This window comes from Vulpes vulpes, chromosome 9 (assembly GCF_048418805.1).
Source record: "Vulpes vulpes isolate BD-2025 chromosome 9, VulVul3, whole genome shotgun sequence".
Classification (NCBI taxonomy): Eukaryota; Metazoa; Chordata; class Mammalia; order Carnivora; family Canidae; genus Vulpes; species Vulpes vulpes.
The window spans coordinates 32,181,350-32,200,226 of NC_132788.1; the positions used below are offsets into that span (position 1 = coordinate 32,181,350).

The following is an 18,877-nucleotide window of genomic DNA, read 5'->3' on the forward strand; positions in this document are numbered from 1 at the left end:
CAGCATTGCAATAGAGCTTGAAGACCGGCTTGTAATGCCACCAGCTTTGGCTACCTTTTTCAGCATAGCTTTGGCTCTTCGGGGTCTTCTAAGGTTCCAAACAAATTTTAGTATTATTTACTCCAGCTGTGTGAAAAGAAGTTGGGGGCAGCCCAGGTGGCTCAGCGGTATAGCGCTGCCTTCAGCCCAGGGCGTGATCCTGGAGACCCAGAATCGAGTGCCACGTTGGGCTCCCTGCATGGAGCCTGCTTCTCCCTCTACATGTGTCTCTGTCTCTGTGTGTGTGTGTGTTTCTAATGAATAAATAAATTAAAACTCTTTAAGAAAAAGAAGAAGAAGAAGAAAAGAAGTTGGTTGCATTGAATGTAGAGATTGCTCAAGCTAGCATAGACATCTTAACAATATTTGTTCTTCCAATTCACGAACATGGAATGATTTCAGTTCTTTATGTCTTTCTCAATTTCTTTCCAGAATGTCCTATCGTCTGCAGAGTGCAGATCCTTGTCTCTTTGCGTAGGTTTATTCCGAGGTATCTTACGGTGTTTAGTGCAACGGTACATGGAAGGACTCCTCAGTTTCTCTTTCTTCCGTCTCATTGTTAGTGTATAGAAATGCCACTGATTTCTGTGCATGCATTTCATATCCTGCTGCTTTGCGCAATTCCTCTATGAGTCCTAGCAATGTTGGGGTGGAGTCTTTGGGGTTTTCCACATACGATATCATGTCCTCTGCAAAAAGTGAGGGTTTGACTTCTTTCTTGATTCAGATGCCTTTTTATTTCTTTTTGTTGTCTAATTGCTGAGGCTATGTCGAACAACACGGGTGAGAGTGGACCTCCCTGTCGTGTTCCTGACCTTACGGGCAAAGCTCTCAGTTCTTCCCCATTAAGAATGAGACTGGGCGTGGGCTGTTCGTAGATGGCTTTTATGATTTTGAGATATGTTCCCTCCCTCCCTGCACTGCGAAGAGTATTGATCAAGAAAGGATGCTGCGCTTTGTCAAGTGCTTTTTCTGCCATCTGCTAAGAGGATCCTGTGGTTCTTGTCCTTTCTTTGATTACTGTAGTGTATCACATTGATTCATCTGCAGATGTTGAATGACCCTCACAGCCCAGGCATAAATCCCACTTGGACATGGTGAATAATCCTTTAATGTGTTGTTGAATCCTCCCAGCTAGGGTCTTGGTGAGAATTTTGGCATCCATGTTCATCAGGGATATTGGACCTTAATTCTCCTTTTGGGTGGGGTCTTGGTCTGGTTTGGGGATCAGGGTAGTGCTGGCCTCACAGAGAGAGTTGGAAAGTTTCCCTTCCATTTCTATTGTTTATAAACTGCTTCAGAAGAATAGGTGAATTCTTCCTGGAATGTGTGGTAGAGTTCTCCTGGGAAGCCACCCGGTCCTGGACCATTGTTTGTTGGCAGATTTTTGGTGACTGCTTCCATTTCCTTGCTGGTTATGGGTCTGTTCAAGTTTTCTGTGTCTTCCTGTTTCAGTTTTGATAGGAAGGGATCCATTTCTTCCAGATTGCCTAGTTTGTTGGCATGTAGTTGCTCAGAATGTGTTCTTATAGTTGTTTCTATTCCTCTGGTGCTGGTCGTGATCTGTCTTCTTTCATTCACCATCTTATTTCTTTGGGTCCGTTCTCTTTTTGAAAAGTCTGGCCAGCGGTTTATCGATCTCATTAATTCTGTCAAAGAACCAGCTTCTGATTTCATTGATCGATCTGTTCTACTGTTCCTTTGGTTTCTACTTCATTGATTTCTGCTCTGATCTTTATGAAGATCTTCTCCTGCTGGTTTTAGGCTTTAATCTTCTGTTCTTTTCCAGCTCCTTTAGGTGTAAGGTTAGGTTGTGTACTTTAGGACCTTTCTCGTTTCTTGAGAAAGGCTTGTATTGCTATATACTTCCCTCTTCCCATATATACTTCGATGACCTTTGCTGCATCCCAGATGTTTTGAGCAGTTGTGTTTCCGTTTTCGTTTGTTTCTATGAGGTTTTTAAAATTGTGCTTTAATTCCCTGGTTTGATTCTTTAACCTCCGTGTATTTGAATTCTTTCCAAATTTCCTCTTGTGATCAAGTTCCAGTTTCAAAGCATTGTGGTCTGAAAGTATGCAGGGAAGGATCCCAACCTTTTGGTATCAGTTGAGACCTCACTTAGGACCCAGTACATGATCTAGTGTGGAACATGTTCCATGTGCACCCGAGAAGAATGTGTATTCTGTTGCCGTGGGATGGAATGCTCTGAAGATATCTGTGAAGTCCATTTTGTGCAGTGTGTCATTCAAAGCCCTTGTGCCCTCGTGGATCTTCTGCTTGGATGATCTGGCCGTTACAGTGAGTGGTGTGTTAAAGTGCCTACTATTATTGTATGACTATCAATGTGTTCCTTTAATTTTGCTATTAATTGGTTTATAAGGTGGCCTGGGTGGCTCAGTCGGTTAAGCCCTTGCCTTCGGTCAGGTCATGATCTCAGGGTCCTGGGATCAAGCCCTGATCAGGCTCCCTGTTCAGTGGGGAGTCTGCTGCTCCCTCTCCTGCTGCCCCTGCTTCTGTTCTCTCTGTCAAATAACTAAATGAATCTTAACAGAAAATTGGTTTATGTAGTTGGCTGCTCCCACTTAAGAGGCATTAAATCTTATAATTGTTCAATTTTCTCTTTGGATAGACCCTTTAATTATGGCACAGTGTGTTTCTTCATCTCTTAATGCAGTCTTTGGTTTAAAATCCAACTTGTCCGATATCAAGATTGCCACTCCAGTTTTTTTTTTAATGTCCTTTAATATGATAAATGGTTTTCCACCCCCTCACCTTCAATCTGGAGTTGTCTTTGTGTCTAAAATGAGTCTCTTGCAGATAGCATATCGATGGATCTTGCTTTTTTTTTTTTTTGGTAATCCACTGTGATACCCTGTGTGTTTTGACTGGGGCATTTGGCTTATTTACATTCAGAGTAACGATGGAAAGATATGAATGTAGTGCCAGTGTATTACGTGTAAAGTCCGTGTTTGGGTGTACTGTGTCTGTTCCTTTCTGGTCTGTGTTACTTTTGGGCTCTCTGTTTGCTTAAAGGTTCCCCTTTACCACTTCCTGCAGGGCTGGTTTAGTGATCACAAATTCTTTTAGTTTCTGTTTGTCCTGGAAGCTTTTTATCTCCCCTTCTATTTTGAATGAGAGCCTTGCTGGATAAAATTCTTGGCTGTAGATTCTTCTCATTGAGCACCCTGAGTATATCAGGCCAGCTCTCTCTGGCCTGCTAGGTCTCTTTGGATAGATCTGCTGCCAGCCGAGTATTTCTCTCCTTCTTGGTTCAGGGCCTCTTGTTCCAAGCTGCTTTCAGGATTTTCTCTTTGTGTCTGAAATTTGCAAGCTTTGCTATTATATGTTGAGATATGTTGACCTGTTTTTTTATTGATTTTGAGGAAGGTTCTCTGTGCCTCCTGGCACTTGAGTGCCTGTATCTTTCCCCAGATGAGGGAAGATCTCTGCTATAATTTGCTCAAATATGCCTTCTGCCCCCTCCTTCCCCTCTTCCTCTGGGATCCCCATTATTCTAACATTGTTTTGCTATGTGGACCGACTCATCTCTCAAATCCTCCTGTAATAGTCCAGTGGTTGTTTCTCTCGCTTTTCCTCAGCTTCTTTATTCTCCATCATTTTGTCTTCTATATCACTACTTCTCTGCTATGCCCCATTTATCCTAGCACTTAGAACCTTCATTTTTTATTGCATCTCACTAAGATTAGCCTTTTTTAGCTCAACTTGATTAGGTATCAGTTGTTTTGTTTCTCCAGAAAGGCATTCTCTAGTGTCCTCTGTGTGTTTTTTAAGCCCCGCTATCATCTTGATTGTCATTGTTCTGAACTCTCGCTCCAGCCTCCTACTTATATCCATGCTGATTAGGTTCCGGGCAGTCAGCACTACCTCTCGTTCTCTTTGTGGCGGTGAGTTTTTCCATCTTGTCATTCTGTCCCGAGAAGAAGAGATGAGTGAGAGAACAGAATAGAAAAATATCGAGAATGACCCCAGAGAAATAAATGCTAAACAAATCAGAAGCGACCGGAATCCAAAAAAGATTTAAACGGTGATAATATAACTAGAGAGCTGAGCAGAGCAGTACACTGGATCCTATGTGTATTTTGGTCAGTTTGATAGGAAATTGCATCCCCAAATGGTTAAGAGGCAACCTTGTATATACACAAAAATAAAATTAAATACAACGAAAGGCTAGAATGTAAGTGTAAAAATGGAAATTAAAAGTCAAAATATAAAAAGGATATTATCAGGCAGTTGAACAGAACTGAGCAATATACCATATCCTAAGTATATTTTGGTCTGTTTGTTAGAGAAATATATCCCAAAGGAAAAACAAGCAGGACTTACATGTTTATAGATATAAAATTAAATACGGTGAAAGAATAGAATGTAGCTCTGAAGGTGAAAGTTAAAAAAGACTTGCAGAAAGTGGTCACTTTTGTATTTGTAGAAATGCTGCAATTCTTTCCTTAGATCGCTGGTTGATTTCACAGGTGTTCAGAATGATTTGAAAGCTCTCTGGCTGACTTTCTGGGAATAGACAAAACAATGTTCTCCTCTTGCTCTGCCATCTCTGAATCAAGTGGCTTTCATTTTCTTCCTGCATTTTCTAGTTATGAAATATATCATTCATACAAAAATAAATGTCTGACTTAATGAAGAATAAAATGAACAATTTCACTACTCAGATTTTTTAAAAAGTCTTTCCGATGTCTCTGAAGCTCCCACCTGGCTTCCTTTCTGCTTATTTGCTGAGTATTTAAGTTTTGCTCTGATTGGTCAAAACTTTTCTGTCATTTAACTTTGTTTCTCTGCATTGTTTTGCATCCTTCACTTTCCTAAGAGTGTGCTAGCCAAGGTATTAGAGTTTTGTTTAAAACAGTCTCCTAGGCCATCATCATACATTATCTCTCTGCTGATTTCCTTTCTTCTGAAGCTCTGCCTCTTCCTTCTTCCTATGAACTCAAACTTTATATATTTTTCTTTCCTGTTTCTCTTTCTGTTTTGAATGCTCTCCTTTGGTGTTTTTTTGTCTGTATTTTCTTTTCTGCTTGTAGACTGAGGTAGGTGGGTACCAAAATGTATTTTTGCGTCTTTTTAAAACATTAATAGATGGGGATGCTTTTCTTCCTCGCCGTGGATTACTAGTCTCTACTACCTAATAATAGATTAATTTTTATATTCACATACTGAAAATAGATATTAATAATAACTAACAAGAACTCTTAATATAGTTACCCTGTTAACTCTTTAACTGCCGTATGTGTCAAAAAATCTTTTTCATATTTGTTTACTTAGCAATATAATTTAGTTGGTATTCTCTCAAACAATGTGAGATTGGAACAAATGAGATATCATAATTATAGATTTGTTTATATGATAGAACATATTATCTATTTAAGTAAGTATTAAATATTTCTTCTTAAAGGACCTGACTTACTCATTCTATACCTTCTGCAGACTTAAGAACCTCTTAAACATGATAAGAAGGATGTTAAGTAAATATGAAAATGGAGAGCCTCCTTTCTGTGGAGATATAAAAACCAGTCAAACGGAAATGGATATTCAGATTAATATGCTAAAAGAGAAGGTAATTTTTAATTAGTTTTGGGACTCTAAAATCATTGGGAAATAAATTCCTCTGTGCTTTGAGCAGTAAAATACAGATTTTTCTATTAATCTTACATACTTGATATATATTTTTGGTAATAACTTTATTGAGATATAATGAACATAAGATGCATATTCAAAGACCACCACAATCCATATTAGAACATTTCATAACCGTAAAAATAAACCCTATACCCTTTAACTGTCACCTCATGCTAGTTTCCCCCTCCCTATTCTTCTTAGCCATAGGTAGTCACTATTCTCCTCTCTGTCTCTATCGATTTGCTGCTGATTTTGGACATGTCATCTCAATGGAATCACCAAATATTTTATCCTTTGTGACTGCCTTCTTTGGTTTAGCATGTTTTTAGATTTATTTTGTGCCATGTGTCAGAACTTCATTATTTTTTTATTTCTGAATACTATCCCACCGTACGGACAGCCCACATTTTATTTATGTATTTATCATTTGGTGGACGTTGGGGCTGTTACACTTTTTGGCTATTGTTAATAATGCTGCTGTGAATACACATGTACAAGCTTTTGCGTGAACATTTCGTTTCTCTTGGGTATATACTTATAAATGGAATTGTTAGTTCATATGTTAAAGGACCTTTAACATTTTTGGTTTAAACCTTTTGAGGAACTGCCAGACTATTTTCCAAACTGGCTGCACCATTTTACATTTACGTCACCAGTGTTTGAGGATTCTCATTTTCCCTGATTCTTGTCAATGTTTGTCATTATCTGTTGTTTTTGTTATACCTATCCTATTGGGTGTAAAATGACATGTTGTAGGGGTATTTTCATTTGTTTCAAATTTTTATTTGAATTCTCGTTAGTTGACATATGTAATATTGGTGTCAGGAGTAGAATTTAGTGATTCCTCACTTAAATACCCGGTGCTCATCAGTACAAGTGCCTTCCTTAATACCCATCACTCTTCTAGCTCCCCCACCCACCTCGACAGCAACACTTAGTTTATTCTCTATGGTTGAGAGTCTCCTACGGTTTGCTTCTCTTTCTCTCCTTTTTTGCCCCCTTCCCCTATGTTCATCTGTTGTTTTGTTTTGTTTTGTTTTTTAATCCCACATAGGAGTGAAATCATATGGATTTGTCTTTCTCTGACTTATTTCACTTAGCATAATACACTTGTTGAGTTCCATCTGTCTCGTGGTTTTAATTTGCATATTTCTTGGAACTGGTGATGTTGAGCATCTCACCTTTATATGTGGTCATTATTCATTTCTATATCTTGCTTAAAGAACTAATCCTTTCTTTTGCCCATTTTTATATTGGATTATCTTTTCATTATTGTAAGAGTTCTATCTATATCCTAACTACAGACCCCTTATCAGGGATATGATTTTCAAATATTTTATTCATCACCTTGCCTTTTCACTTTTTCTTGATGCTTACATTTGAAGCATAGAAGTTTTTATTTTTTAAATTTTGATGAAATACTTAATCTGTTTCTGTCTTTTGATGCCATATTTAAGAAACTTTTGCCAAAAGCAATCACAAACATACACACCTGTTTTTTCTGAGTTTTATAATTTTAGTTCTTAATATTTCATGTTAAGTTTGTACATATGTTATGAGGTAGAGATCTAATTTTTTCACTTTGTGTGTGGATATCCATTTGTCTCAGTACCATTTGTTAAAAAGACTATTCTTAATCCATTTAATTGTCTCGACACCCTTGTTGAAAATCAATCCACCGTAATTTGAGAGTTTATTTTTAGATTCTCAATTCTAATACATTGACCTATATATGTCTATCCTTACGCCACTACCAAATCAAATTTTATGAGAATGCTTTCCTAGTCCTCTTGCAAATTACTACTCATTTATGTAATAATAAAAAGTCAATGTAGTAGGACCTAACTTTACTCCTGTAAAGACTTATACTTTTTGAAGGAGCCTTTTGCCAGCTTATGCCTTGCTGACTACCTGACACAATGAGAAGCCAGGCTCAGAAAGATAGAGTCCCGTTTCTCTCCTCCAGTAATACCGGTAGTGTCTCACTCAGTGCCTCCCCCATCCATTTCCATCAAATCTTGGTTGTAGGATCCACTGTCTACTATTTACTTCGTTGTGTTTTATTACCTTGTTATAATGCATAGACCCATCCATAGATTTCACCCTCTAGGATATAAAAGATTAACTCTGGGCTATCAGCCTTCCTGTTTGGAAGTCTTGCTAATCCATCATCTTAAAGTTCACAATTAGATACTCTTTTGACCTGGTTCTTGTGCATACAACACTGGCGCTGATCCTGTTCTTGGCACAGATCCTGCATTCTTGAAAAACACAGTTGCCTGTATCCATCTTCTTTTACTGAAATAGAAAGATATGCATAGCTGTACTTTGATAGGTCAATACATAATTAATGGAATAAACATTTCATTACATTATGTCAAGAATACACCTGTAAAATATCCTGTTGCATTTAATTGAATTATCAGGGAAGCCCGGGTGCTTCAGTGGTTTAGTGCTGCCTTCAGCCCAGGGCGTGATCCTGGAGACCCAGGATTGAGTCCCACGTCAGGCTCCATTCATGGAGCCTGCTTCTCTCGCTGCCTGTGTCTCTGCCTCTGTCTGTCTCTGTGTCTCTCATGAATAAATAAATTAAATGTTTTTTAAAATAATCAAATTATCAGAGACCAATAGTAGGCGAGCAATTTGAATCACAAAAAAATTTTCAAAGTGAACCTGTATGATATGGGGAAGCATTCTAGTACGATATATAAAGATGAGATAGTCTTACTTACCTCCCCTGAGAAATAAGCTTGCAGTAAGATAAAAGAGAAATTACATTTAAGTGTGCCAAAGGACAATACATTTGTTTTGCTAACGAAAAGATTAGAAATTATTCCATAATGTTCTCCTTATTTCATCACTGATGAAGGGAGAATGAAGATTATTGATTTAAAAGCACTCAGTGCTGCCTCTTTCTTTTAGAATTGCAGTTAATTGAAATCAGATAAAAGGTTCCATTTTGCTTATTAAACTTTTACTAGTTGTTCAGCTGTTATGCTTCAAATTATATGTCTCTCTGCTTGCCAGTCTTTTTTCTCCCGTAACTTGAGGGCAAATTTAAAAGAGGAGTTCTTGCCTAGTATTAATAATTTGTAATAGAAGGGATTCTTTAGAAAAACGTCTTAGAGAAAGGAAGATGGTGGCAGGGTAGGAGGAGCCTAGACTCACCTCGTCCCACTAATACAACTAGATACCTATCAACTCATCCTACATACCCCAGAAATCTACCTAACTACTGACAGAACAAAGGCCTCAACTAAAGAGAGAGAAGAGGCCACTTTGGAGAAAGTCGGAAGTACAGAGACATAGTTTAGAAGAGAAAGAGATCCTATGTGCAGCAGATGGGAGGGAGTAGTGGCCCCAGGGAAGGGCAGGAGAGAAGAACACCTGGGAATGCACATAGCCACTGGCTTGGAAAAGGAGAGTGGCTGAATTTCCTCAGTTCTTGCAAATATGGGGGGCTTAAAGCCTGGAATTTTAAAGGTTATTGGGCTTGGTGGGGGTAGAATCTGTAGGGCACTATGCTTGGAGAGAGGCACACAGCATAGCTGGCTGGTGGCATTTCCCTCCCCTGGCCCTGCACAAACACAGAGCCACCTGTGGGAATCAGTGCCACCTGACACCAGCTGCCTAACTTGCTTACACCAACCACCACCCGTTTGTACTCCAGGGGAACTGCCCTTTTCGATCATGCCTGCCTAGGTTCCAGCACAGCAAGCCCTTCCCCCAGAAGACCAGTACAAACCCCTGCCTGACACCATGTGTCCCGACCAGAGTTTTGCAGGGTCTCAGTTCCAGTGGAGTGTGACAGGTCTCATTTCGCAAGCTAGTTAAAACCTGCTAGATTCAGGCCAAGTACCAAACACTGCCCGCAGCAGATACTGAGAGCCTATCTCTCAGATGACTGGCCTGAGGGATAGAGGAGCCAGAACCAAGTAGCACAGTGCATGCCGCACACCCTGGAGACCCTCCCTGAAGCACCAGGCTCTGGGCACTACGGGACCATTTTCAGTGGTCCATTACTTTCAGGAACAAGTGACATAACTGGCTTTTCTAACCCAGAGAAACTGGCAGAGACCTAGACAAAATGAGAAGACAGAGGAATTTATCTCAAACGAAAGAACAGGATAATGCCACAGGGCCAGAGATCTAAGTGAGAGAGATAGAAGTAACGTGCCTGGTGGAGGATTTAAAGCAGTGACCCTAAGGATGTTCAGTGGACTTGAGTAAAGAATGGTGGAAGACATCAGTGAGACCCTTACAACAGAGATAAAAGAGTTAAAAAAGAAACGGAGATGAAGAGTGCAATAAATGAAATTAGAATACAGATCTGGAATATTCTCTAGACTAGATCATATATTAGGCCACAAAACAGGACTTAGGAAGTACAAAAAGGTTGAAGTCCTACCATGCACCTTTCCTGACCACAATACTATGAAACTATAAGTGGACTACAAAAAAAAAAACCGTCCGAAAAGACCACAAATACATGGAGGTGAAATAACATCCTACTATTCAATGTGTGGGCCAACCAGGAAATAAATGAAGAAATTTCAAAATACATGGAAACAAATGAAAATGAAAACACAATTGTCCAAAACCTTTGAGATGCAGCCAAAGTGGTTCTAAGAGGATAGTATATATAGCAATACAGGCCTACCTCAAGAAGCAAAAAAAAAAAAAAAAAAATCTCCAAACAACCTAACCTTACACCTAAAGAAGCTAGAAAAAGAACAACACATGAACCTAAAGCCAGCAGAAGGAAGAAGATAATAAAAATTAGAGGAAAAATAGGGGTCCTGGGTGGCTGAGTTGGTTAACTGGCCAACTCTTGCTTTTGGCTAAGGTCACGTTCTTAGGGTCCTGGGATTGAGGTCTGCTTCAGCCTCCAACCTCAGTCTACTGGAGGATTCTTTCTCTCTCCCTTTTCCTTTGCCCCTGCCCCCCTCCGCCCCAACAAATAAATCTTTAAAAAATATTAGAGTGGAAATAAATGATACAGAAACTAAACACAAATAAAAATAGAACAGATCAACAGTAGCTGGTTCTTTGAAAAATTTAATAAAATTGATAAGGCTCTAGCCATAGTTCTCAAAAAGAAAAGGGAAAGGACCCAAATAAAATCACAAATGACAGAGGAGAATAACCAACACTGCAGAAATCCTAACAATTATAAGAGAATATTATGAAAATATATTCCAACAAATTGGACAACCTAGAAGAAATGGATAAGTTCCTAGAAACATATAAATTACCAAAACTGAAGCAGGAAGAAAGTAGAACAGGACGCTAAGCAGCCAAGAAATTGAATCACTCATCCAAAAACTTGGAACAAACATAAGTCCAGGACCAGATGGCTTCAGAGGCAAATTCTACCAAGCATTTAAAGAAAGAGTTAGTATGCATTCTTCTCAGACTGTCCCAAAAAACAGAAGAGGAAGGAAAACTTCCAATTTCATTTGATGAGGCCAGCATTACCCTGATACCAAGACCAGATAAAGACACCACAAAGAGAATTACAGGCCAATTTTCTAGTGCAAAAATCCTTAACAAAATAGTAGCAAACTGAATCTAACAATACATTAAGAAAATCACCACCATGATCAAATGGGATTTATTCCTGGGTTACACGGGTGATTCAGTATCTGCCAATCAATCAGTGTGATGCACCCTATTAATAAAAGAAAGGAGAAGAATCATCATCATTTCCATAGATGTAGGAAAAGCATTTGATGAAGTACAATATCCATGCATGATAAAAACCCTCCACAAAGTAGGTTTAAGAGGGAACATACCTCAACATAATAAAGGGAATATATGAAAAAATGCACAGATGATGTCCTCCTAAATGGGGAAAAACCAAGAGAAAAAGTTCATGTCTGGTGGTGTTGATGCTGGCTGTTGCCTACAATTATAGTTAGGGCAGGCAGCCAAAATGCTTACACTGGCACACCTGGACTCTCTTTGTGGCCTGAGCCTCCTCACAAGAGGAGGGGCTAAATTCTAAGTAAGCAGGCTGAGTGAGATACAGAACAGGGCAGAAGCTGTGTTGCCTTTCGTAGCCTAGCCTTGGAATACACACAACATCACATTCACCATATTCTGTTCGTTAGTAGCAAGTCACTAAGGTTAGCCCACAGTCTTTTTGTTTTGTCTTAATGGAATACTGGAACACCTACGAACACATGAAGAACACAATTTTTAGTGTAATTTACCCACCGGCCACAGTGTTCTGTATTCCTTTCACATGAAAAATACACTCACCTCCTCCCAGTACCTCCCAGAAATCTCAGTTATCATGGCATCGCGTTCAGGAGGGAGTCCAAGATCTTGCCATCTTAATCAGGTGCAGGGGGGTAAGGTGCCAGGGTTATGTTGTCTAAATTTTAGTCCCTTGAGTGCAGGTTCTCTCAATAGGAATGAAGACTTGAGAATTAAAGAGAACAGTTCTCTACTATTGAAAACACAACATTCTGGTAACTTGCTGAAGACTCTTCCATTCAGAAAGAAGATGGAAATCACATTAGTCCATAGCAGGTTTGAAATGCAGCCTGATGCATGCTGTCCGTTTTCCAGTCAGACTTAGTCTGAACCATGGAAATTTTTCTCCGTGGCTCTTTGCTGTCTATCCTCTCTGAGCTCTTGGTTCTGTCCTTAAAGAAATGACCTGTGTTTGCAGCTGTGTTTTCAGCCTGCTGCTTCCCTGTGGGGACTTCTAAGACCCTAAGGCCTATTTTCAGTCTGTGCTATCCAGGTCTCTTTTAGTCCAAGCTCGCAAACAGTGTTTTTGATGCTATAATTTTCTTAACTTCTTGAGTTTTTCTGTGAAAATCAATGGATTGATTTTATGTCAGTAGAAAAGCCACTCTCCCGGGTCTTTTTGAGATAAACTTTTCAACTGGGCTCTCCTGTGAAGCTCATACTCTTAAGATCCTTAAAGAAATTTGAGGCATACCTGAAATCCTTCTGAGGTCTTAAGAAAAGGTTTTATACTCTTGGCTTCATCCATAGGCCATGTTTTCCCGGATTTGCTCTTGCCCCAGAATGCATTTCTTTATTTTAGCATTATTTGACAATTCAGCATATGGAAAGGCTATAAATGTGGAAAAAATATTTGAACCCAGTTAGTCCGGGTCTTTCATACTGCATAGACCTTGTTTAGTTTATCTTTTGTGTCCGTTTTACTTTCAAGTGGCTTGTGGTGCGAGTTCCTTTTCCTCTAGTGTCATTTTCTTCACTTGCCTGGAACCTTTGCTGTCAGCCTCTTCAAGGGCCATCAGGTTTCCATTAACAGTCTGTTGGAAGCCCTTTTGGTTTTCATTCTTACTCTTCCCTACATCCTTTCAGTTTCTACCTACCTCTGTGTTCAAAGGAGGTTCAGGTTTAAATTTCTTAATGGCAGCACCCCAAGTTTAGTATCAGTATCTGTGCCAGTTATGTATTGTGGCATAATAAACCACCTCAAAACCTAGTTGCTCAAAACAGCATTTATTTGGTTCACAAGTGTTTAGTTTAGGCAAAGCTGAGTAAGGCCAACTCATTTCTTCTTCATTTGGTGTCAGCTGAGATGACTGGAAGCTGGGGACTAGAATCATCTAAAATCATGTTCATGCAAATGTTTGGCTGTTGAGGCTGGCTTTTGGCAAGGACGTTAGCTGGGTCAGTCTCAGCTGAAATTTCTACATGAAGACACACCAGGTGGCCTGAGCTTCCCCACAGCAGCTAGATTCTAAGGGTTGGTTTCCCTAGAAGAAGAATGTCAATGGAAGCTGTATCACATTCTTTAACCTAGCCTTAAAAATCGCACAGCAGTTCTGCCGAACTCTATTCACTGGAAACCAGTTACTAAGGTCAGCACATTTTAAGGGGAGGAATTATCATGGGAGAAGTGTCAAAGAATTTATAAAACCACCACATCCACTCACCCTGTCTCATCAATCATATCCAGAAGAAAGAAGTTCTTCCCAATTCAGCATCACTGAAACTCTGTCAGGTTTTTCGGCGGTTGTTTTTGGTGCTTAGTATGTTCCCTTGTTTTGTGGGAAGTAACAGGATTATAAGATAGTACTATTCAATTAGGTGGGGGTTTTTTGTCCAAAAGTATATGGTTCATCTCACTAAGTTTTTATACTGAGAGGTGTGGATTCTGAGAATCATTTCTCCTGGGAATGTAAATCCCAAATGATTAATGTAAATCATTTGTCATTCAGAAAAAGGCTTGTGGCATTAAAATCAGTATTTATAGATTGAATAATTAGAGTCTTATTTTCAGAGTCTTCTCTTAGGAAGCATTTATTGGTTCAGACCTACATAAGTCAATATGATATTACTAAAACTTCTTAAAAATTAATGGGAGTATTCATTGGGACACCCGAGTGGCTCAGTGGTTTGAGTATCTGTCTTTGGTTCAGGGCATGATCCTAGGGTCTTGGGATCGAGTCCTTCATCGGGCTCCCTGTGGAGTTTGTCCCTCTGCCTATATCTCTGCCTCTCTCTATGTGTCTCATGAATAAATAGTTTTGAAAAATTATGGTGTGTTAGGATGGGGGAAGGGGCAAGAGACTTTCTTTTTTAATATTTTATTTGAATTCAATTTGCCTATATAAGAGACTTTACACTAAGAGGTGACTTACAGTTATTTTATGGAGGAAACATCTGAAGCAGTCATAGAAAAAATAAAAGCATAAAATGAAGTACAAATGTTGTGTGGCAAAGACAATGATAGCAGAGATCTTTTAAAGTAACTCCTAGTGGTTTTAACTTTGTTCTTAATTTTCTAAGTGCTTCAGGGTTCCACATGCTAAGACTCTACTACAATATAGATTATATTTTATTGCAAATGAATTCATTTTAAAATGGAAGCACCTGGCTGACTCAGTCAGTAGAGCATATTACTCTTGATCTTGGCGTTACGAATTCGAGCCTACGGTTCAGTGCAGAGACTTAAAAATAAAATGTTTTTTAAAATGTTGGTTATAGTTTTGAGTTAAACTAATTTCACTCCATTTCCAAACTGTATTGTTCTATTCATGCAGATTGGTGATCTTAGAGCAAGACTGGAAACTGAATCTTCAAGATGTCTACACCTGGATGCAAAAAATCAAGTTCTTCAACAGGAGCTATTATCTATGAAAGCAACAGAGAGGAAATGTGAAAAACTAAAACAGATGATAAAAATGTTGGAACAAAAAGTAGTAAACCTCAGAAGTCATGTAGAAGTCAGTGTGGTAGAACGCAGTCAAGTAGAAAAGTATAAATGGGAGATTAAACAGGAGGTTGACCGGAGAGTAAGACTGATTGTAGAAGAAAAATTAAAAGAAGTGAATCGATTTTTACAGGTAAATTTACTGATCTGTGATATGCTTTCATTTATTTCACTACAAAGTACACTTTGGTTATATGCGTTGTGTATGTTTCCTCTGCTTCCTTTACAGCAATCTGTTTGTTCCTCCAGATTTCTGGAGCCATTCGTTCCTCCCTGCAAAGATTTCAGTTTTCATCATTATTCTCACTTAACTGATCTTTCAGAATGATTCTCAGGAGAGAATCATTTTATTTTTATGACCAGTTTGTATGAAACAGGACTATTTTTTTTTAATAAGATTTTATGTATGTATTCAGGAGATACACAGAGAGAGGGAGAGAGAAGCAGAGACACAGGCAGAGTGAGAAGCAGGCTCCATGCAGGAAGCCTGATGTGGGACCTGATCCCGGGACTCCAGGATCACATTCTGGGATGAAGGCAGTGCTGGTGCCCTGGGCTGCAGGCAGGTGCTAAACCACTGAGCCACCCAGGGATTCCCTGAAACAAGACTATTAAAAGGAAAAGAAAAAAATTGTGATTTAAAACTTTTCCCAAATAAATAAATAAATAAAACTTTTACCATGGAGTGTCTGGGTGGCTCAGTTGGTTAAGCAGCAGACTCTTGATCTCAGCTCAGGTCTTGGTCTCAGGTTTGTGAAATCAAGCCCTGCATTGGGCTCCATGTTCCATTCCTGGGTTATTCTTTTTGAGGATTTCATTTATTTATTTATTTCCTTATTTATTTATTGAGCATGAGCAGGGGGATCCGCACGGGGGGGCGGGGGGAGAGAGAGAGAGAGAAAGAATCTGGGGTAGACTCCATACTGGGTGTGACACAGGGCTTAGCCTCAGGACCCCTGACTGAGAACATGCTCTGAGCAGAAATCAAGAAACGGGTATTCTCAAGTTGTATTATGCACTTTTTAAAATTTTTAATTGATTCTCTTGTTCTTTGAAGTATCAGATTGCATGAGTACTAATATAAGAATGATTAAACTTTATCATTCAGATTTAATTCAGGTGACATTGATGATAAATATTTTACACTTCAGGTTTTTTTCCACATTTAAAATTGCTCTCTGAATCATTGATTCCCAACTAAAGGAAAGAAATATACTATAATTACTCAAGTTTTAGGTGTTTTAAAACTGTGCTTTTAATTTGCTTTAGACACAAGCAGCATGCCAAGAAAAGTTAGAACAGTTTAGAGAAAGTCATGATGCTTCAATAAGAAGTCAAATGGCACTCAGAATCGAAGAACTGGAATCTGAATTTCAATCCAAAATAAGAAATTCTCAGGAACTTGAAATTGAATTGGAAAAGTACAGGCAACTCTACCTACAAGAATCAAAAATGCGAATGTCATTGGCAGAAGAACTGAGCAAGTAAGTTAAAACAGAATCAATGAAAATAGATTTAGCTTATTAATTTGCCTCTAAAGCATAATTTTTATGGAGATGGGTTCATGAGATGAGTAGGAAATGAAAGCCAACTGGACAGTATAGTTTTGGAAAATAACGTTTGTAAATAAACTTACCATTTTATGTTCATCCAGGATAGTTTGCCTCTCTCCTCCTTTTTCTTTTTTTCTTTTATATTTGGGTTTTATATGACTTTCTCCCGTTAATATTTTCAGTTACTCGAGCTTGTTGTCTTTACAAACTAATTGTTTAAAACTTTATAATTTAGACAGCGTATTATTTTTTAAAAGTTGATATATTTTATTTAACACAATACATCAAAAAAAATCCTTTCAACTTGTGATCAATATAAAATTATTACTGAGATATTTCAGATTTTTATCATTCGAAGTCTTAGAAATCCAGGATGTATTTTACAATTATGGTGTATTTCAATTAGGACACTAAATTTTCATTGGGAATACATATCTATATTTAAACTTCATAAAATTTATAGTGGAAAAAGCAGATTCACATACCTGCATCTTTCCAACCCTACTTTAAAAGTTTTTTAAAAAGTTTTTTTTATTGGAGTTCAATTTGCCAACATTTAGCATAACACCCAGTGCTCATCCCGCCAAGTGCCCCCCCTCAGTGCCCATCACCCAGTCACCCCAACCCCCCCCCCCCCGCCCACCTTCCCTTCCACTACCCCTTGTTCGTTTCCCAGAGTTAGGTGTCTCTCATGTTTTGTCACACTCACTGGTATTTTCACTCTTATTTTCTCTCCTTTCCCTTTATTCCCTTTCACTAATTTTTATATTCCCCAAATGAATGAGACCACATAATGTTTTTGTCCTTCTCCGATTGACACATTTCACTCAGCATAATACCCTCCAGTTCCATCCACGTTGAAGCAAATGGTGGGTATTTGTCATTTCTAATGGCTGAGTAATATTCCGTTGTATACATAGACCACATCTTCTTTATCCAGTCATCTTTCGATGGACATCGAGGCTCCTTCCACAGTTTGGCTACTGTGGACATTGCTGCTATACACTTCGAGGTGCAGGTGTCCTGGCGTTCACTGCATGTGTATCTTTGGGATAAATCCCCAGTAGTGCAATTGCTGGGTCGTAGGGCAGATCTATTTTTAAGTCTTTGAGGAACCTCCATGCAGTTTTCCAGAGCGCATGCCACAATTTCTGCTGAAAAACCCACTGATATCCCTGTAGTGGTTCGCTTTTATGTAACTAATTGCTTTTCTTTTTTTTTTTTTTTCCTGCTTTTAAGATTCTCCTTTTATCTTTAATTTTTGACTTGTTATTATGTGTCTTGGTGTGAAACTCTTTGGGTTCCTTTTATTTGGGACTGTCAATGCTTCCTGGGCCTGGAGGTCTGTTTTCTTCCCCAGGTTAGGGAAGTTTTTAGGTATTCTTTCTTCAAATAAGTTCTTCACCCTTTTCTCTCTTCTTTTTCTGAGACCTCTCTAATGTGAGTTTTATTACACTTGATGCTGTTCCAGAGGTCCCTTTATCTTAATTTTTCAAATTCTTCTTTTTGCTTTTCAGATTGGATGATTTTTACTACCCTGTCTTGCAGATTGCTGATCTGTTCTTCACATCTTTTAATCTGCTGTCGATTGTGTCTGGTGTATTTTTCATTTCAGTTATTGTATTCTTCAGCCCTAATTGGTTCTTTTATATATTTTCTTTTTGTTGAAGTTCTCACTGAATCTGTCCATTCTTCCAAGTTTGCTGAGCATCTCTGTGACAGTTACTTTGAACTCTTTATCAGGTAGACTCCTCATCTCTGTTTCATTTCGTTATTTTTCTGAGGTTTTGTCTCGTGGCCTTGTTCTTTCATTTGGAACATACTCCTCTGCCTCCTCGTTTTGTCTGACTTTCTCTGCTTGTTTCTAAAACTGTTCTTTCCAGCTTTTCCCTCTTCAAAATATGTTGCTTTGAACAATGAATGTTAGTTATAAAGTCAAGCAAGAAGAAACATTTTTTGAAGTATTGTCTGGTCATTTCTCTCATTGGAGCTGTGGTGGGGTAGGTGGCAGATGTAGGTGGCAGATGACAGTGTTCTTCTTTTTCGGAGTTCAGAGCACAGGAGTCAGGCAGATGGAGATAAAAACTAGTAGCTTTGTTACTAATACATGCTAACGGATTGGAGGATGTGGTTTGGGTGGGTATGTAGCCACAGCGGGCTTCCCAATTCTTTATCCCAAATTAGGCACTTCCCCACGCAGTTGTAAATGGAGGAAACAAATGTTTGATGCCCATCCCACGAAGATGAGAGCAGACCTGAATTCATGTTACCAGGAGCAAGCACATCTTTTCAAAAAAGAGATTTGGAATCTCATAAGCACTGCCTAGTGCCTTCTCCCCAATTCGCTCGTTAGGTAAATCTCCCTTCCTGCTGTGAGGAAGGTAGAGATAAGTCCACACGTGGGTAATGACGGTTTACCTCTAACTTCTGA

General features: G+C 38.8%; 1 protein-coding gene across 1 annotated transcript in view; it reads left to right on the forward strand.

The window, feature by feature from the left end:
* Window positions 1–18,877, forward strand: part of LOC140594006 (uncharacterized) — a 158,565-nt gene that overhangs the window by 127,871 nt on the left and 11,817 nt on the right. Inside the window, exons 36-38 of the mRNA XM_072722107.1 lie at window positions 5,497–5,626; window positions 14,724–15,026; window positions 16,163–16,377. Of these exons, the coding sequence (XP_072578208.1) occupies window positions 5,497–5,626; window positions 14,724–15,026; window positions 16,163–16,377 (648 nt within the window). The remainder of the gene's footprint in view (window positions 1–5,496; window positions 5,627–14,723; window positions 15,027–16,162; window positions 16,378–18,877) is intronic.